The 22,175-nt window shown below is 35.1% G+C and overlaps 1 protein-coding gene across 4 annotated transcripts in view; it reads left to right on the plus strand.

Annotated features, from left to right (window-relative positions):
- Positions 1 to 22,175, plus strand: part of CSMD3 (CUB and Sushi multiple domains 3) — a 1,163,243-nt gene that overhangs the window by 883,070 nt on the left and 257,998 nt on the right. For all 4 annotated transcript variants that reach the window (XM_028122520.1, XM_088023099.1, XM_028122521.1 and 1 more), the window contains one exon: positions 9,608 to 9,799. In XM_028122520.1, the coding sequence (XP_027978321.1) occupies positions 9,608 to 9,799 (192 nt within the window). The remainder of the gene's footprint in view (positions 1 to 9,607; positions 9,800 to 22,175) is intronic.

The raw sequence follows: 22,175 nt of genomic DNA on the forward strand, positions 1-22,175 counted from the left end.
ATTTTGATTACATTATTTTTAATGTTTAGATAATTCAGATAAAGAGTGTGTTTCTTTGTGCACAGACATATGGCATTTTTTTAGAAATTATTTTAAAAACAGTTTTTGTATGGATAACTACTTTGAAATGTTCATCACTATAATACCAATTTTGTTAGTCGATACATATTTTTAATTATACAAATTAATTTTAACTTCTTATTTCATTCCCAGAATTTTCAGTTTGAATAAAAAGTCACCTGATTTTAATACCCATTTTATTATATTAAAGCTGTGTACACATCTGCTGTCCCTCTTAGATTATGTTCCTTTGAAGAGCAAGGATGTTATCATATTAACATTTGTATCCCTAGAAACTGGCACTGCACCTGGTACTTAGTACTCAGCAAATGTTAAATGAATTTGCTTGAATAGGAAATCTTTTAATAATGTATAACAAAAGTGCACTGATACTACATACTGGCAGTTAAAAATAATGTAAAACCATATTTATATGATTTTTCTTTTTTTGCTTATTATTTCTAGTGATACCTTAATATTGGAATTCAATTTCACTTTTGTATAATCTTTTATAATTTTTAGATATAAAATCAATTTCCTGTATAGGTAACTTTGGGTCATCAACCTAACATGGCTTATGATTTCACAAAAATTGTATCAGTAATTTTATTCCCATTTTTGCCCTCATATTGGAGCATAAGCCACAATGAAGGTAGGGAGGTGTTGTCTCATTAAAATATATCTCCAATATCAAGCATAATACCTGGATCATTGTGGGTGCACAACAATTATCTGGTGAAATAATTGAATATGTCTTTTTAAAATAAATATCTATATTCTTAGAAGTATATTACAACACTAGTTTTGAGGTTCCTTTTTCATCCCATGCATTAGCAGCTTTGTTTCCCTCCTGGGTTGATGGGAATGTCTCTGTCATGCTGCCATCTACTTTAACCTGACTTGCCATATCATTAGGTGTATCCTTAGAAACATAATGAAATTCTAAAGATAGCCACATACTGAGTAGCTGGCAGAGTGTAGGCCTAGTAATGATGTTGAACATTCTTTATAAAATTGATGGATCTTGTACAAAGCAAGAGCTCAATCAAGGGCAAAATACTCCAGGGTGAAATCCACCTCTAGGCTACCATCTGCATTTCAAATATTTTCTGATTGATTTGACTCTGGATGGAATTTCCTTCCAAGTTAAATATTCCCATTACCCAACTTGATTTCCTTATGAATAGTGAAGTTGAAAATATAGAGCCGTTTCTCAGTCAATACAAAAGTATAAGGCAATGAAACTGGAAGAGGGGAATGAATGTAAGGCCTTGTGAATACCAAATTTGGACTATGACCTTGCCAAAGTTTCCTGATATTGCAAAAACATACAAAACCACTGGTTTTTAGCGATTCATTTCAGAATTGATATTTTTATAGGATTATATAACAGTTGTTGGAATAGAACTTTAAGATTCTATCTGATACTAAATCAGGCAGGTAAAATATTACTATGCCAGTTTTACAAATGAGGCAGCTAAAATTCAGGGAATAAGTTCAATATGATCAATGTCCTTTTTTACCATAGGAGAGACTAGAATCTAAGTCTCTCCTGTTTACAATAATACTACTTAGTCAACTGTATGAAATCCTAAGTTTTTCTTTTTTGAAAGGTCTTGTGATAAACAAGTTTATACCAAAGAGTCAATTTTCTGAATAGAAAGCACACACTGGAACTTATGAGTATTTTAGTGTATTTATTCCCTGTTTTAGAAAACAATGCAATAAGAAAACTGGTACATTAATTTGCCGAAGGTCACTAAAATAGTCATTCAGACATTATCTCTGAATCATATTTCAAGCTATCATCCATATTGTACTTGAAATCTATATATGCACTAGTTAGGATTGTTAAATATGTATTAGGTAAAGTGCATATTTCTAATTAAATTACACTCTCATTTAGATTAAAGAAAACATAAGATGAGAAGTCAGAAGTATATTTATAGCACTGATGAGTTGTAACAATGTTGAGAACTCAGTCGTATGCTGTACTACTTAGTGGTATCAAATGTTACCATGCAAGGTAAAGTCACTAGCTTAAAAAGAGTAAAAATTTATTATTTTTTATTTTTTAACTTTTTTTTTATTATGTTATGTTAGTCACCATACAGTACTTGATTAGTTTTTGATGTAGTGATGCATGATTCATTGTTTTTGTGTAAGACCCAGTGCTCCACGCAGTACGTGCCCTCCTTAATACCCATCACCAGGCTAACCCATCCCCCCACCCCCTCCCCTCTAGAACCCTCAGTTTGTTTCTCAGAGTCCATAGTCTCTCCTGGTTCGTCTCTCCCTCCGATGTTCCCCCCTTCATTTTTCCCTTCCTTCTCCTAATGTCCTCCCTGCTATTCCTTATGTTCCACAAATAAGTGAAACCATATGATAATTGTCTTAAAAAGAGTAAAAATTATAAGACTTCATATTTTCGCTGATGTTCAATTTATTTCTTATGTCTGATTGTTAACTTTTATGGTGAATTTATTTCTAACAGAAGTATTCATATCTGGATGCTTTATAAATTAGAAGTTTGAGAAATTTTTAATTTCCAAACGGAACTTTTATTTGATTTTATTGACATTAATAACATAGGAAAAATTATATACAAAGGTGAAATTTTAATAGATTTTTTAATAGTTTTCTTTCCAAAAAAATTTGAAAATTAAAAAATTTTATAATTTTGTGGATATTTTGGACATGGTAAGTTGAAGGGTCTATTAGATATCCAGGTAAAGGAGCTAAATAGGCAGTTGAATAGCATGGTCTGGAGCTCAGGAGAGACATCAAGACTGAATATATAAATTTGGGAGGCATAACCTAAAAAGAGTATTTAAAACCATGGGGTCAGATGAAGTTATCCTGAAGAAAATTGTATGAAAAAGGGAGCATAATATTAAGCACTAATCCCTGGAGTGTTCTAGCCCTCAGTCAATAGGTTAAAAAGATAGAAATAAGAGATGATACTGTAAAAGGAACAACAAATAAGCCAAAAAGAAAACTAGCAGAGTCTGAGGACTGGGAGGCCAATAAAAGTGCTTGAAGAAGGAAGGAATGAATGATCAGTTGTGGCACATGTTGCTGAGAAGTTTCTGAATAAAGAAGGTACAGAAGTTACCACTGGATCTGGCAGCTAGATTTAACAAGAGCAGTTTAGTAAATATATCAGATACAAGGCTGATGATGAAACTGGAAATAATTGTACATATATCTCCCTCAAGAGAGCTGCTTAATAGGTTTCCTATTAAAGAAAGGAGAGAGGTGCACCTGGGTGGCTCAGTCGTTAAGCATCTGCCTTAGGATCCCAGGATCCTGGGATCGAACCCCACATTGGGCTGCCCGCTACATGGGAAGCCTGCTTCTTCCTCTCCCACTCCCCCTGCTTGTGTTCCCTCTCTCGCTGTGTCTCTCTCTGTCAAATAAATAAATAAAATCTTTTAACAAAAAAGGAGAGAAATGGGGAAAATAATTGGAAGAGGATGGAGATGTAATGAGAGTTTTGCTTGTTTGTTTAAGATGGAAGATATACATTATGTCTGCATGCTACTGAGAATGGACCATTGAGGAAGGAGGAACTGGTAATTCAGAAGAGATAAGGAATATTTAGGAATAAAGTCCTTGAGAGACAGAGTTTAATACCAGCAGCACAAGAACTAGTGTTCAGCGTATGTAGAGCAAAAACACCTTCTCCATTCCAACAGCTGGGGAGGTAGAGAATATAGGTGCAGACACCAGCGGGCTGATAGATTTGGTAGTGCTAAAATGAGGGTATGCCTGTCTTATTGCTTCTACGCTCTCAGTGAACCATAAGGGAAGAAATCAGGCAAAAGAGGATGAGAAGAAGAGAGAGAATGAAAAAAACAATTGGAGTGGAATGTCCTTAGTCTTATAATTAAAGAAAATCATCTGGCTCGTATATGGCTAAATTTACCATATATATGGCTAGATTGTATTTCTATTGTTCTTAATAATACCTATGAAAAGAACTTAGAGTCTGTCTTTTTCGCTCCCCTTCATGGTGAAATATTAGTAGCAAGAAATTTTGTTGTGTAGCAATAAAGAATTATAAGCTGTTCAATATTTCTGCTTTTCCATTTAAAACTAGATCTAATTCTTTTAGCAGTAAACAACTGTAAAAGTCCCCTTAGTAGGACATAACTTTGTTTTGTTTTATTTGGTAATGGCATAGGATTGTACTGAGACAATATAGTATAGTGGTTAAAACTCTGTTTTTTCTTGAATTCAAATCCCGCCTCTGCGAAGAGCAAGCAATCACTGAGGCTCAGTTTACCCACTTAAAAATAGACATGATAATAATACTACATAAGGATTTGTTTTAGCTTAAGAGTATAAACTTAGCCTTTAGCCTAGTGCTTTGGACAATATATGCTCTCAATAGAGACACCAATCATTATTATCATTTTTTATTGGAATCCCTCCTAAATTAATTGTTCTTCATGTTTAACTGTATCTCTTTCTTAGATACACAGACTTTATTTAGTTTGACACAATATATACCTGTGGATGAGACAGATATGTTGACAGCTGTGAAGTTGTTTTTAGTAATACATTAATTAATTAGATTTAAAGTCAAGTGTTGTAAATGGGTAGTCTTTTGGACTGCTCCATCAGAATGATAGGCAGATAATTGCTCTTTTGATTTTAAAATGACACTTAAAGTTTAATAACATATTTTAGAAATTTCATTTTAAGTAATATCTTTCAAGATTTATAATGTAGTTTACAAGTTAAGCATTTTTTATTTCAAAGTCTCTATCATTTTTATTTAAGAAATGTCCTTTGGGTAGGTTCTCATGTCTACATTCCCATTTTAACTGCCCTAAATAACTGTGTGATGTTGGGCAGGTTTCTTATCCCTTATAAGCCTAAATTTTCTCATTGGAAAAATATGGATAATAGTAGTACCTAGACTTTTTCTCAATCAAATGAAAAATAACTCATAACACAGGATTTGAAAGATAGTGTCCAAAAATATTATGTATTAACAATATTAACTATTCCCATGCTCTAGTTACATACTTTTTCCCTGTGACCATTATCATTTCTGTGGAATAGTCAGCTAGTGTAAGGAGCACAATTTACAGTAGCCACTTGATGAATCAAATGCTAGAATAACTGAAATATAAATGGCCAGTCCTTTTTGGGGGCACAAGGAAGGGCAGTTATCATTTATTGTCAATTTAATAAAGTTTTGTAAGTTAAATCCAAACTATATTTGGATGTTATACCATATATATAAATAGCCTATTATATGCCATTTCCAGAGTGTTCGTTTCATAATATCATTACAGGTGAGACACCAGGTTGTTAAAACCCTTTATCTTTGTTGGAATTTCTGTTTACATACTTATGTTAGAAAAAAATAAGGAATGAATGATAGACTCCAATGTAGAACAAGTACAGATTTTCATTTCAGCAATTAAATTTAAAGAATTTAAAAGAGAATCAAGCATCTACATAAAATTTATAAAACAAAAAGAAAAAGCAAATAAGAATGATAAATTCTGAGAATTTTATGTTCCAAAAAGTGAAAAATTAATATCAAATAAAAATTGTCAATCTATTTTTATATTTGTGACTAATACCTTATTAAGTTCTAGCATTGTATAAGTGCTATTTTAACTATCCTAAGTATGTGAGATCATTTCACTCCTAATTCCCAAGGAGATATAGTATGGCTCCTTAAGTGGTTATTTATTTTCTCCAGTGGCTATAGCTTCTATTCAATACATAAAACAAGAATGATTGATTCTAAAATTATAATTTTGTCTGCCCACAAACACAGAGTATAGTCAGTATGGAGATCAAACTTTGCATAAATAAAGAAAATAGGACAACAGTGTTCACACCAAATAATTGTTCCTGTGTGTATTTAACTAAATGCTTTTAGAACTCAATTCCAAGAGGAAAAAAAAATATCTCCCATCTTTCCTTAAGCCCCATCATCTTCTATTGTGCTTTAAAATCTTAACCTAATTTATTAATTGAGAGAAAAAGGAACAATATGTGTCCACCACCTCTCTTTTTCAAGTTGAGCAGACCCAAAGGCAAATGCATATTTTCACATACTGCATATTAGTTGTCATATCGAAGTCATCTTATTTTAACGACTTGGTTTCACTTTAAGCACAGTAAATCTTTAAAAGAGCAAAAACATCTTTTTTTCCCTCAAATTCATCTAAGACATGATTATATTTACTGATTTTATTTCAATATACTTTTCTAACATTGTTATACATTCATCTTTATTTTTGAGAATGTTCATTTGAGGCTTCAAGCTTTTTGCAGAAACAGACTCCAGTGCTTGGGAAGCCTCAAGAGCAAAAAATAATGAAGTTTTCTTATAAATTCATGTCATTGTTATTTTCCACTTTGAAAGTAGAGCACATTTCATATTTATGTCACTTCTTTCCAATAAAAGCATCTTAAATGTGAATCTCGTATGAGGAACATCACTCCCCACTAATATATTATAAAACCCATACATATATCAGTTTAGTTTGGGTGAAAACCATCCCAGAGCAATTCAAGAAAACATTAATGACTCAGTTTATTACAAAAATACTTCACAAAAATCTCTATCAGTATTGCAAAATCAAAATTGTCCAGAGTCTGTGATGCATTATAGATGCTCTGCTAAGGGACACATGGGTATTACAGAACAAATTCACTTGGATATTGGAACCAAGTCCCTACCCCATTCCCTCAGTATTCTCTAATATGGGTTTGTTATTAACAACCAAAAACAACTGTTCCAAAAAGGAGCTCCTATGAAGGTAGATTTAATATTCAGAAAGAATCTCAAACAGACGCGGTGCTGAGCTCAGAGTCCGACAGGGGGCTCGATCTCAGAACCCTGAGATCATTACCTGAGCCAAAACCAAGAGTTGGACGCTAAACTGCCTGAGCCACCATGTGCGCCCCTTTTTTTTAACATGTCCTTTTTTATCTTCTTTCTTTTTTTTCTTTTTAAATACATTCCATGTTGGGCATAGAGCCCAACACAGGGCTTGAACTCATGACCCTAAGATCAGGACCTGAGCTGAGATCAAGAGTCGGACACTTAACAGAGTTACTGCTTTTCATTCAGTGTCAGGCTTAACATCCCACCAATATCCTTTTTCTTTTTTTTTTTTTTGTTTTTTTAATTGATATGTTCCTTTTGATTCCCATACAACATTGAGAATCAGAACATTACTGTGTGTAGTACTGATTTTTGGTTGTGTATGTGTATTGAGCTATAACAAGTTTACTAGACAGATTAACAGATTGATATATTATGAATCTATCTATCTATCTATCATCTATCTATCATCTATCTATCTATCATCTATCTATCTATCTATCTATCTATCTATCTATCTATATCTCTCTATCTATCTCTCTATCTATCTCTCTATCATCTATCTATCTCTACCTATGTATCTATGTAACTACCTACCCACTCAGGATGTTTATAATAGAATCTCTTTATTAGTACCACCAATATGCAAAATAATTTGAAGTTTGTTCAGTTCTATTTGTGTCTGCTCATTTCTTCTTTGTATTCCTAGAACCTAGCACAATGCTTGGAATATATTAGGTTAGTAAGTGAATGAATGAGTGAATACCAGTTATGTGTCTGTAATCCAGCAATTTGTGTCATTAGTTTAATATGCAACTTAAAAAATAATTTATACAAGTGCTGAATCCTACATTTATGATTGTAGTTTAATAATAGCTTAAATGGAAATTTTAATAGCTTCTTTGTCTTGATACTTAATTGCCATATGCTTTAGGGTAAATCTACTTTATGGCAATTCAAAATAATATTTTGTTCCATTAACCTGAATAATTGGAGTTAACTATTATTAAATGTGTCATATACTGTATACAGAAGAACAGTTACTTTCCTATGGTCTCATACTACTCTCCTCTTCTCTAATGATTTTTTAACTTTTTATTTTTGGACACTTTTATATGCAGTTGTAAGAAATAATAAAGAGATCCTATATACTCTTCACCCAGTTTCCTGCAATGACAACTTCTTGCATAACTGTAGCACAATATCCCAACCAGAAAATTGATTTTGATACAATCTATCAATCTTATTTAAATTTTATGAATTTTACATATATCTGTGTGTATATATTTATTTAGTTCCATGTAGATGTGTATGACCACCACATGGTAAAGACACAGTACAGTTCATCACAAGGATCCCTCATGTTATCTTTTATAGCCATGGTCACAGCCTTCCATCCCCTCCCCAAACAACCTCTGGTACACACTCATCTGTTTTCCAACTTTCTGATTTTATCTCTTCAAGAATGTTACATAAGGGGAGCCTGGGTGCCTCAGTCATTAAACGTCTGCCTTAGGCTCAGGTCATGATCCCAGGGTCCTGGGATCCAGCCCCACATCGGGCTCCCTGCTCAGCGGGAAGCCTGCTTCTCCCTCTCCCACTCCCCCTGCTTGTGTTCCCTCTCTCATTGTCTCTCTCTCTCTGCCAAATAAATAAATTAAAAAAAATCTTAAAAAATAAAAAATACCATTTACTTAAAAAAAAGAATGTTACATAAATAAAGTCATATAGTATGTAACCACTTGATATCATATTTTTTCACTCTGCATAATGCCTTTCAGATCCACTTAATTTGTCATGTGTATTGTCATTCCTTTTTATTGCTGAATAATATTCCATGGTATGAATAGACAGTTTAATTATTCACTTGTTGAAGGACATTTGGGTTGTTCCTACTTTTTAGCTTCTATGAATAAATATGTGTTCAGGTTTTTATATGATAATGTCTTCATCTCTCTGGGATAAATGTACAAGAATGTAATTACTGAGCTGTATGATAAGCATGTTTAGTCTTGCAAGAAACTACCATACTTCTTTCCAGAGTGGCTATAGCATTTTATATTCCCAACAGCAATGCATGAGTAATTTCATTTTCTTCAGAACCTTGCCAGCATTCAGTGGTCTTATTTTTTATTTTAGCTGATTTGATACGTATATAGTAACATCTCATTGCAGTTTTAATTTGCATTTTCCTAATGGTTAACAATGCTTAACAAATCTTTTCATGTACCATCCAGTATCCTTTTCATTGAAAGGTTTTTGTCCATTTTTTAACTGGATGTTTTTTCTTCTTCCTCCCCCTAGACCACACTTGAGTTTTAAGAGTTCTTTATGTATTCTAGATAGAAGTCCCTTATGGAATAGATCCCTTGCAGAGAAAGCTCCCTGTGGTTTTCTTTGCATCCTCTGCAGTCTTTCACAGAGCATCTAATAATTTTTAGGAAATCTGTTATTTAGCTACTAAAATGTCATGCCTCTTCCTGAAACAAGTTAGCACACAAATGAACAAAAAACAGCTAAAATTATTTTTTTGTGTGTAGGGACTGAAAAATCACCTCAAGCATTTCTTAAGTTAAATTTCTAAAAGCACATAAATATGAGGAAGGTTCTAAACTGTAAAGTCTGGAACTTTGAAATTGATTTTGGTAGCATCAAGATTAAAGGTTTGTTTCTGTCTTTTGATAGGTTCTGTGGCCACTGCGTGTCGTGACCCAGGGGTTCCCATGAATGGGACTCGAAATGGGGATGGACGAGAACCTGGGGACACTGTTGTTTTTCAATGTGACCCAGGATATGAGCTTCAAGGAGAGGAAAGAATAACCTGCATTCAGGTAGAAAATCGATACTTCTGGCAGCCCAGCCCGCCAGTCTGTATAGGTATGAATTAAAGAACAATTAACATTTTATATAAGTATAAAGGATAAAATGGGTATTGATGTTATTAAGAACAAGATTCTAGAATAGGTTCTATATGGGATCTAAGATTTCAGGGATCTATGAACTCCCCAAAATGCACAAAATGTTAAATGATCATAATTTTTTTCCTAAGGAGAGAGTCCATAATTTCATTAGATTCTCAATGGTTTAAAGATCCTGACCAAAAAAAAAAAAAAAAAAACAAAAAACTTAAGAATTAAAGCTCTTGAAAAGTCTCAATTTTCCATTATCTACTAAATATAAATGTAGTTATCCACTGCTTTTAAAATTTAAACAGTAGATGCAGATTCTGCATTTGAAATGGGCCATATTCATCTTGTGTCTCTAATAGCCATTTCTTGTTAAGAAAGAAAATGTTATGAAAACATGTTTGAGTTTCATTTCAAAGCTTTGGCTTTATATTCAATTCATGAATACTAAAATATGTTTTTATTTTGATAATCTAAGATTTGCAGCAGCTTGGTTCATACTTCCAACTGTCTGCCTTTTGCCTCCATGCTCAATTCTTGATCCTCCAAACTCGACTCTAGAAAATTAAGATACATACTATATCTCTACTGGTATGAGAAAAGTTAAAGGAATATACCTACTACCTTTAGCATAAAACCTGCTATATAATCTTTTAAAAATCTCATTATTAAGTTTTTAAAATTAAAATTGTCTAATCTCAAACCTTTTACTTCAAGTTTTTTAGAACTGGTGTCATCTTGAATTTACAATAGGTTTTGACCAAAGTATGTTCTCTTTACTCAAAATATTTCTTTATATATTCATTCATGGTTGTATTTCTTATAGCGTTCAGCATATGCTAATCTAGCACATTTAGGAAACAAAACCTCATTTTTATTCACTTATGCCCAAATCATAAATGCATTTTCAGTAAGCATTCATAGTGATTTTTTTGAGTCACATGGTAAGAGGTAGTGTTTAGTACTTCAGTCAGAAGGGAACAAACTCAAGCACTCAATTCAGATTCTTCTTACCCCATCTTGTAACTTCATATGCAAGAATTGCAAGCTCAAATTCATTAGTCATTTAGTGTGTCCTAGGCATTGTTCTAAACAGGATTTAGCAGTAAAACACAACAAAGAGGTTTCCTGTTCTTGTGAGCCTTTCTAGTGGAATGAAAGCTAAAAAAACAGTCTATATTTTCACATCATATTTTCTGTATTTTACATGTTGGCATTTTAAAAACAGTTAATTCATAAAGCAAGACACATCTAAAGGCTCAAACCAGCCAGGGAGTAATGACAGTTCTAAACTTCTGTAGAAAACGAAGCAGATAACAAGAAAAAAGCTTATTAAAGAAACTTAAAAAAAAAGGCACAAAATAAGGACATAGCTTGAACCAGTTCAAATTTAGACAGATTCCCCTTTACTCTTCATTATTTCCATTTCACATTTATGTTGCTCTTCATATACCACTGCAAGATTCTAGAACATCAAGCATTAATTAATTTACATTTACCATAACTATACTTATAAAAACAAGGAGTAAAATACAGTTAAGAAACATTTTCAGAGAAAAAGAATGAACTTTTCATTTGTTAGTTTACTATTCAGTTAACCTAAAAAAATCCAATTAAATTAAAACACCTCATTCCAAACAATTGGAATTTGACTATCTCATAAAGAGAATCTTTGTGTAAAGAAGAAATGATAGAATACTACAGACTTACTATAGGAGTTTTTGATTTATTATAACTCTTGAAACTAGTTAAATGGTGTTGCTTATTAGAATTACCAGGGGGTATATAATGTCAACTGTTACTATGTTTAGAATCCTAAAATATCCAACAGCCTTACCCTAGAATTCTAGAAAACACTAAAATACAAAACATAAACGATGAAAGAGTTTTGTGATAGGCTATTATAAAATTCCATTTGTAGACAAGACTTAAGCTTGCAAGTCCTAATTCTAGGGGAAAAAATAGTGAAACACTAAGTCTTTCTTAAATTGAACAGGTTGTGGAAAGTTTTTTTATGGATTGATGCTGTGTATTATTTTTTGGTAGGAAAAGATAGCTTGAGGAGAAGATATGCATTAGAGCTTCTCTGAGGAAGAAAATAACCTAAAAAAAAAAGTCTGAAAAATTGCTAAGGCTGCACAAATCTTGACCTCTGAAACTGATAAGAAAGAACTCCATGATTGGAAATACTATGCCAAAGATTAAACCCTGAACTTTTTAGAAACTCCATAAGTCTATGTCTCAGACCCTGGAGTATAAAGCATTTTGCTTGCATAAAGTAGTTAGCCTTTAAGCAAGTACCAGATAGAAGGACGTCATCTTTAAGAGAGTTAATGGAATTCATTCCAACAAAATTGACATTGTGAAGAATACTTTGACATTGCCAGAGGGAAAGTAGTAGCACTAGATATGATGGCAAATAACAAAGACATTAGTGTGGGTGGGCTGCTGCTAAAGTCAGTATACACAAATAAACCTAAATGGGGTCAAAAAAATTAAGATTGGACAACAGTTGTCAGTAGTTGCCTGTGTAAATGCTTCTTAAGAAACGACACTCAGAACAAATCATTTTAGGTTAGGTTAGGTTCCATGGAACCTAACTAAAAATTTAATTCATAAATCCATTTAACTTAAGGAGAATCCTATTCTGGATGCTTGATGATTAGATACATAAAAGTAAAAACGTATTTTCCAAATGCCATTTAAAGTTTAGTATTTTTAAGGCAAAGAAAATTTTCTTTACTCAGTATTTGGGATATACAAATGTCAGATAATATCTCTACTTGTCTCAGTGGCTTTTGTAGATTTCCAGAATCAACTACAACAATGAACTATATTGGAAAAACTTTGGTAAATAACTTAAATAAGGGCATCAGAAGAATTTTTAGACGATCTTATGCCTAAATTATAGTATGATCCCAGCGTCCTAGGATGGAGCCCCATGTTGGGATCCCTGCTCAGCAGGGGAGTCTGTTTCTTCCCCTCCCCCTGCTCAAGCTCTCTCTCTCACTCACTCTCTCTCTCTCTTTCAAATAAATAAAATAAAATCTTCAAAAAAAAGACCAATGTTCCCTGTGAAAGATAAGGAAAATTGAAACAAATTTGCTCTCCTAGGCTCCCCCAAATTACACATAATCCCACTACCATAGTTTGTGGGGAAAAAAAACACAGAGAACATTTTGCTATCATTCTTCTTTTATACATATATGCATACATATATACATTTACCATTATTACACGTATTTTTCTATTTTTTTCAAATTCACATATAAGTTTACAAGTTCTAAAGGTAAAATATGCTATTATTTTTATCAAAATACATAGCTACAAATTAGATTGTTCATTCATCTCCAGTTATTTTTACTATTTTCATAATCAATACAAGGAGACACTAGCAATTCCACAAACTTTTATGGAATGTGTAGTATGTGCTGAATCCCAGGTTTAAAATAAAATTTAAGAAACAGTCTTTAGTTTACAGATTAGTGATGAATTCAGACACCTGAATATAATATTTAAGTACATATGGTAAGGGAAATGATGGAGATAAAGGTTGTGCATACTGGAGAAAGTTGAAGAGAGCTGAAGAAGAGTCTGGGCTGGGAATTTCCAGGAAAACTTTCTGGAGGAAGTGACAAATCTTGACACATAAGAGTTCTATACATGTAGAGGAGAAAAAACATTTCAGCTGAAATGAATTGCATGGACAAAGGCATAGAAGTGCCAAGAACTAGAAGCAGTTTGATAGTATTTGAGTGTAAATTATGTGTCTAGAGTGGTGGTTGATGCAATTGGGAAGGTTACAAGGGTCAGGTGATAAAAATTGTATTGGAGCTGGGGCATTATCATTCAGGCAGTGTGAAACAACTGCAGAATTATATGCATAGGCATAGTATGATTAGATGTTTTTATTGGGAGAAAGATGAATTGGAGGAAACCAGAGGCATGGGAAACAAAAAGCCATTGCAATAATTCAGGAGGCAGATAAGAATCAGGTCTAGAAATATGGTAGCAGGAAGGAAAGAGGAATAGGTTGAAATATGTCTATGAGGATCTATGATGTAGAGTCTTGGTTAGTGCTTCTTATGGATTGGCACATGGATGCAGCAAAAAAAAGAGAAGAATCTTAAGCCTCTAGCTTGGGAATATAGGTGAATGACAGCACTAATCAAACAACTTAGAAATACAAAAGGAGAAACAAATTTGAGTTGAGGTTTGGATATGTTATATACTCTGTGTTTGATGTGCCCATAGGCTATCAGGTAGAGAGAGCTAGTGAGCATTTGGGCATATGGCTTAGAATTTAAAAATTGGATATGGTCAACATGGAAAAATGTAACAGAGCAGAAATCAGAGTTGACTAGGCAAAGTACTCTGGAGAACACTACAATTATAAGATGAAATAGAAGAAGACACATGTGGCAATAAAACTGAAGTCTGTACAAAGACACTAGAAGAAAATTAGAAGTGGAGTTCCAACAAGGAGAGTGAATTTAAGGTGAAAGTCAACCCTGAAGAAAGGCTACAGATATGATGAGAAAAATAAAATCAATCAATACAAAAGTCTTTCCAGGCTAGGCTAGGAAGCGATTGTGTTGGGGGCAGGGAGGCTAAGGAAGATAGCAATGTTTGGAGAGGGAACTAGAGGTTTGAAGAACCTAATAAAGCCATCTTTGAGTCCATAAGCAACAAAAGTGTTATTGTGTCTCTGTAAATATAATTTAAAAGAAAAACAATTCTAAACCCAAATATAAGTTGTCTCGGGATGAAAACTTTGGTGCTTTTCTTGAAGATTATTTTTTCCTGGTGGTGACCTGCTTTGCTAACATGTTAGTCTGCCTATACCGTAAATATAACACCCAGGTGAAGAAAGAGCCAATGAGATTAGACCTCCTTTTCAAAAGACTTAGTTGTAAAATAAAAAACAAATTATAAATAAATAAGGAGAGACTTTTATTTATAAAGAACTATTGCAGTGTGGGTGTTGTGGGTGGAACCATTGTGATAGGGAGAACAATGTGACCATAAGATCTACAAGCATCTCAAGAGTTAGGCAAAAGGGATTCTTCTTCTATAGAGTGGAGTATATAAGGCTAGAAAGAACCATGTAGGGGGAAATGGGATGAAAGCGTGGCTCAATCCATCAGTAGCACAGAGAATGATATCTTCCAAGTCCATCTTGTCCTCAGGAGGTGTTGTGTGCTGGCTCAAGGCTGAAGGTGGATCAAAGTTCAGGGGCTGAGAGGAAGGATGAAAGCTTAACCAAAGTTTGGTTACAAGCATGTTATTCCGATTAATGAGTGAATTCAGCTAATCATGAGTGAAAGAATGGTAATCTAGAGGGTCTTATCACAGGAAAATAAGGGGGTTCCTTTAAGGGATCCAATCTCATACATGGTAAGTGAGTTTTATCTCAGTCATATGCGGAAGGGTGGTTCCTCACAGTAAGCCCATTTAACCAAACACAAAAGGGTGAGGGCATTTCTTAATCATCAGGTAAAACTCAACATTTTCAGTTGAAAAAAAAAAGTGAAAAGAAATAGGTCATAAGGAACTTTGTTTTATTTTTTGGATGAAAGACTCCCTGACATGTCTGTGGACAAAGGGGATTAAGCCAGAGAGATTGAAAGTGATAAATGAACCAAGATTCCAGAGAAGGAAGAGTGATTATGTGACCAGGTTGAGGGTATTATCCTGATTAATAGGAGAGAATCTTTATCCTCTGGTTGTAGAGAGAAATATTCAGGAGTTATTGAAATTTGAAGAGAGAGGACTATAGAAAGTTGACATATTTATGTCTAATCATTTGGTAAGATCCACAAAAAAATGCAGATGATAGGTAAGCAGTGGTGAATAAATTAAGTCTGGGCAAATAAATATTCTCAATAGAGTAGGGACTGAGGTTAACTACTCTCACTTAGATGCTGAGGCAAGGGTAGTGGAAGGCCATGGAGAAATGTACTAGTGGACATCCATAATTTAGATGGCAGACATTACCAAATTATAGTGATGATTTTACATATCTATACTCAGGCAAAGAACAGAGATCTGAATGAAATTGTTCCTAGAACCAAAACTCTCCTTCTTCCAAAACCAGTTTGATGCTGTCAAAAGAATGCAAAATGTCTGATAACTGAATGGTAAAATTTATGTGAGAAAACTATAATTTTAAAACTCAGATAAGAGAAGAATATTGGTGCACTGATTACATTTCTGAGACATCATGAGAACATGATCTGAATCTCTCTCTCCTGTGTGTGTGTGTGTGTGTGTGTGTGTGTGTGTGTGTGTGTGTGTGTGTTTATATCCTCACTGTCCCACTCCAGGACTGGGGTCCTCCCTATCTTCATGGCTCTATTTTTTCAGAAGCTGCCAATTCTACATATTATTTTCAATCATAAACTGTTAAATACAGAATTCAGGGGGTGGAGCAAGATGGCGGAGGAGTAGGAGAACTGGGTTTCGTCTGGTCCCAGGAATTCAGCTAGATAGGGATCAAACCATTCTGAACACCTACGAACTCAATAGGAGATTGAAGAAAAGAATAGTAACAACTCTCTGAATGGAAAAGTGACCACTTTCTGGAAAGTAGGACGTGCAGAGAAGTGAATCCGAGGCGATATTCTGGAGGATAGACAGCGGGGGAGGGGGCCTCTGTCTGCTGCTTCTGGCAAGTGATAGAGCAGCAGAGCACAAAATCAGAACTTTTAGAAGTCATCTCCACTGAGGGATGTCACTCCAGTGGCTAAGCGGGGGATGGTACCCTCACGGGACAGTGTGGTCTCAGGACCCTCAGGTCACAGAGAGACCAGGGGTGCCTGAGTGTGGCAGAGCTCCCAGGTATTGGAGCAGGGAAGCTGGCTGCAGAGACGGAGTTGAGGAGCTGGCCCTCAGCTTGGGTTGCCAATTAACTGTGATCCGCCACACAGTCAGGCCATTGCTCCTCCAGCAGGGACCCAAGAAGCAGCAGATCCAGGGAGACTCCCCTTCCTCCCCTGGGAGGAGTGGCGCCGGAGCGCACCGCAGGGATCTGCTGGGTTTGGAGACTCCACACGGGGTCGGGTGCCAGAGATAGAAATGCTTGGTCACAGGAGTGCGACCAGAGACTGGGGAGACCAGAGTGACTGACTGCTTTTCTCTGGGGGCACACTAAGGAGTGGGGCCCCGAGTTCTCGGCTCCTCTGGGGCGGAGATTGGGAGGCAGCCATTTTCACTCTCATCTTCTAAAGCTGTACAGAAAGCTTGCAGGGAACAAAAGCTCCCGAGAGCAAACCCGAGCAGCTTACGTGGCCTGGACTGGCAAGGGCAGGGCAATTCTGCCTCCAGCAAAGACATTTGGGAACCACAGCAACAGGCCCCTCCCCCAGAAGATCAGCATGAACAGCTAGCCAAGACTAAGTTTAGTGATCAATGAGAACGGCACAACTCCAGCTCTAGGGGATTATTGCACATAGAATTCATGGCTTTTATACCATGATTCTTTAGTCTTTCAAATTTAATTTATTTTTGAATTTTTCTTTTTCCCTTTTTCAACCAACATCTTATCAATCCCTTTTTTAAAAAATATTTTTTTTGTTTTTCATTTTTAGAATCATAGTCTATCCCTTCATAGTAGTTACCTTTATTTTTGGTATATATATATATGTTGTTCTCTCTTTAAAATATTGAGATACAGTTTCTTCTAACAGATCAAAATATACCCTAAATCTCTAGTGTATGGCTTTGTTCTAGTCTCCTGCCTGATCACATTCTCTCCCTTTTTTGTCTTTAAATCCTCTTCTTTCTTTTTTCAAACCACTTCTTATCAATTCCTTTTATAAAATCTTTTATAAGTTTCATCTTTAGAGTCATATTCCATCCCTTCATCGTATTAACCCTTATTTTTGTACATAAATAAGTTTTTCTTTCTTTAAAATTTTGGGAGGCATTTTCTACTAACAGACCAAAATATGCCAAAAATCTAGTGTGTGGCACTGATCTATGCACCAGCCTGATCATATTTGATCATATTCTGTTTTTTTGTTTGTTTGTTTGTTTTGTTTAGTTTCTGTTTGTTTTTATCTTTTTCTTTTCCTATTTCTTTTTTTTTTCTTTTTTATTTCTTTCCTTTTCTTTTCCCCCGGTTTCAGGTCTTTTCTGATTTGTTTAGTATATATTTTCTGGGGTCGTTGTTACCCTGTTAGCATTTTGATCTCTCATTCATCTATTCTCCTCTGACAAAATGACAAGGTGTAAAAAATCACCTCAACAAAAAGAACAAGAGGCAGTACCAACTACCAGGAACCTAATCAATACGACATTAGTAAGATGTCGGAACTAGAGTTCAGAATGATGATTTTAAATATACTAGCTCGGCTTGAAAAAAGCATGGAAGTTATGAGAGAAACCCTATCTGGAGAAATAAAAGAACTAAAATCTAACCAAGTCGAAATCAAAAAGGATATTAATGAGGTGCAATCAAAAATGGAGGTTCTAAATGCTAGGATAAATGCGGCAGAAGAGAGAATTAGTGATATAGAAGACCAAATGATGGAAAATAAAGAAGCTGAGAAAAAGAGAGATAAACAACTACTGCATGATGAGGGCAGAATTCAAGAGATAAGCAATACCATAAGATGAAACAACATTAGAATTATCGGGATCCCAGAAGAAGAAGAAAGAGAGAGGGGCAGAAAGTATATTGGAGCAAATTATTATAGTGGACTTCCCTAATGTAGGGAAGGAAACAGGCATCAAAATCCAGGAGGCACAGAGAACCCCCCTCAAAATCAGTAAAAATAGGTCAACACCCTGACATCTAATGTAAAACTTACAAGTCTCAGAAGAGATCTGTAACCTACAATGGTAGAAACATTAGACTGGCAACAGACCTATCCAAAGAGACCTGGCAGGCCAGAAAGCACTCGCATGATATATTCAGAGCACTAAATGAGAAAAATATGCAGCCAAGAATACTATATCCACCTAGGCTGTCATTCAAAAAATAGGAGAGATAAAAAGCTTCCAGGACAAACAAAAACTAAAGGATTTTGCAAACACAAAACCAGCCTTACAAGAAATATTGAAAGGGGTCCTCTAAGCAAAGAGAGAACCTAAAATTCATATCTTTCAATAGTTATCCTGAATGTAAATGGGCTAAATGCCCCAATCAAAAGACACAGGCTATCAGATTGGATAAAAAAACAAGACCCATCGATATGCTGTCTGCAAGAAACTCATTTTAGACCCAAAGACACCCCAGATTGAAAGTGAGGAAGTGGAAAACCATTTACCATGCTAATGGACACCAAAAGAAAGCTGGGGTGGCAATCCTTATATCAGACAAGTTAGATTTTAAACCGAAGACTGTAATAAGAGATGAGGAAGGACACTATATCCTACTTCAAGGGTCTATACAACAAGAAGATCTAACAATTGTAAATATCTATGCCCCTAACATGGGAACAGCCAATTAATAACAAAAGCAAAGAAACACGTCGACAACAATAAAATAATAGTGGGGAACTTTAACACCCCCCCACACTGAAATGGACAGATCATCTAAGCAAATGATCAATAAGGAACTAAAGACTTCAAATGACACACTGGACCAAATGGACTTCAAAGATATATTCAGAACATTGCAACCCAAAGCAACAGACTACACATTCTTCTCTAGTGCCCATGGAACATTCTCCAAATAGATCACATCTTAAGTCACAAATCAGGTCTCAACTGATACCAAAACATTGGGATCATTCCCTGCATATTTTCAGACCACCATGCTTTGAAACTAGAACTCAATCACAAAAGGAAAGTCGGAAAGAACTCAAATACATGGAGGCTAAAGAGCATCCTACTAAAGAATGAATGGGTCAACCAGGAAATTAAAAAAGAATTAAAAAAATTCATGGAAACCAATGGAATGAAAACACAACTGTTTAAAATCTTTGGGATACAGCAAAGGCAGTCCTAAGAGGAAAGTATATAGCAATACAAGTCTTTCTCAGGAAACAAGAAAGGTCTCAAATACACAACCTAAAACTACACCTAAAGGAGCTGGAGAAAGAACATCAAATAAAGCCTAAAGCCAGCAGGAGAAGAGAAATAATAAAGATCAGAGCAGAAATCAGTGAAATAGAAACCAAACGAATTGTAGAACAGATCAACGAAACTAGGAGCTGGTTCTTTGAAAGAATTAACAAGATTGATAAACCCCTGACCAGACTTATCAAAAAGAAAAGAGAAATGACCCAAATAAACAAAACCATGAATGAAAGAGATTACAACCAACACCAAAGAAATAAAAACAATTATAAGAACATATTATGAGCAACTATATGCCAGGATATTAGATAATCTGAAAGAAATGGGTGCATTCCTAGAGATGTATCAACTACCAAAACCGAACCAGGAAGAAATAGAAAACCTGAACAGACCTATAACCACTAAGGAAATTGAAGCAGTCATCAAAAATCTCCCAAAAAACAAAAGCCTAGGGCCAGATGGCTTCCCAGGGGAATTCTACCAAACATTTAAAGAAGAATTAATACCTAGTCTTCTGAAACTGTTCCAAAAAATAGAAATGGAAGAAAAACTTCCAAACTCGTTTTATGAGGCCACCATTATCTTGATCCCCAAACCAGACAAAGACCCCATCAAAAAGGAATATTACAGACCAATATCCTTGATGAACACGGATGCAAAAATTCTCACCAAAATACTAGCCAATATGATCCAACAGTACATTAAAAAGATTATTCACCACGACCAAGTGGTATTTATCCCTGGGCTGCAAGGTTGGTTCAACATCCACAAATCAATCAATGTGATACAGTACATTAATAAAAGAAAGAACAAGAACCATATGATCCTCTCAATAGATGCAGAAAAAGCATTTGACAAAGTACAGCATCCTTTCTTGATCAAAACTCTTCAGAGTATAGGGATAGAGGGTACCTACCTCAATATCTTTAAAAGGCATCTATGAAAAACCCACAGCGAATATCATTCTCAATGGGGAAAAACTGAGAGTTTTCCCCCTAAGGTCAAGAACAAGGCAGAGATGTCCACTATCACGACTGCTATTCAAAACAGTATTAGAAGTCCTAGCCACAGCATTCAGACAACAAAGAGAAATAAAAGGCATCTAATCAGCAAAGAAGAAGTCAAACTCTCACTCTTTGCAGATATGATACTTTATGTGGAAAAGCCAAAAGACCCCACCCCAAAACTGCTAGAACTCATACAGGAATTCAGTAAAGTGGCCGGATATGAAATCAAGGCACAGAAATCAGTGGCATTCCTATACACCAACAAGACAGAAGAAAGAGAAATTAAGGAGTCGATCCCATTGACAATTGCACCCAAAACCATAAGATACCTAGGAATAAATCTAACCAAAGAAGCAAAGGATCTGTACTCAGAAAACTATAGAATACTTATGAAAGAAATTGAGGAAGACACAAAGAAATGGAAAAACGTTCCATGCTCATGGATTGGAAGAACAAATATTGTGAAGATGTCAATGCTACCTAGAGCAATCTGCACATTTAATGCAATCCCCATCAAAATACCATCCACTTTTTTCAAAGAAATGGAACAAATAATCCTAAAATTTGTATGGAACCAGAAAAGACCCTGAATAGCCATAGGAATATTGAAAAAGAAAAGCAAAGCTGGCGGCATCACAATTCCGGACTTCCAGCTCTATTACAAAGCTGTCATCATCAAGACGGTATGGTACTGGCACAAAAACATATAGGCCAATGGAACAGAATAGAGAGCCCAGAAATGGACTCTCAACTCTGTGGTCAACTAATCTTCGACAAAGCAGGAAAGAATGTCCAGTGGAAAAAAAGACAGTCTCTTCAACAAATGTTGGGAAAATTGGACAGCCACATGCAGAAGAATGAAACTGGACTGTTTCCTTACACCACACACAAAAATAGACTCAACATGGTTGAAAGACCTAAATGTGAGACAGGAGTCCACCAAAATCCTAAAGGAAAACACAGGCAGCAACCTCTTTGACCTCAGCCGCAGCAACTTCCTCCTAGAAACATCGCCAAAGGCAAGGGAAGCAAGGACAAAAATGAACTATTGGGATGTCACCAAGATAAAAAGCTTTTGCACAGCAAAAGAAACAGTCAACAAAACCAAAAGACAACCAACAGAATGGGAGAAGATATTTGCAAATGACATATCAGATAAAGAGCTAGTATTCAAAATCTATAAAGAACTTCTTAAATTCAACACCGAAAGAACAAATGATCCAATCAAGAAATGGGCAGAAGACATGAACAGACATTTTTCCAAAGACATCCAAATGGCCAACAGATGCATGAAAAAGTGCTCGGCATCAGGGA

The sequence above is a fragment of the Eumetopias jubatus genome, unplaced genomic scaffold (assembly GCF_037043125.1).
Source record: "Eumetopias jubatus isolate StellerSeaLion01/CBP00866 unplaced genomic scaffold, mEumJub1_p1.0 scaffold_4, whole genome shotgun sequence".
Taxonomy (NCBI): Eukaryota; Metazoa; Chordata; class Mammalia; order Carnivora; family Otariidae; genus Eumetopias; species Eumetopias jubatus.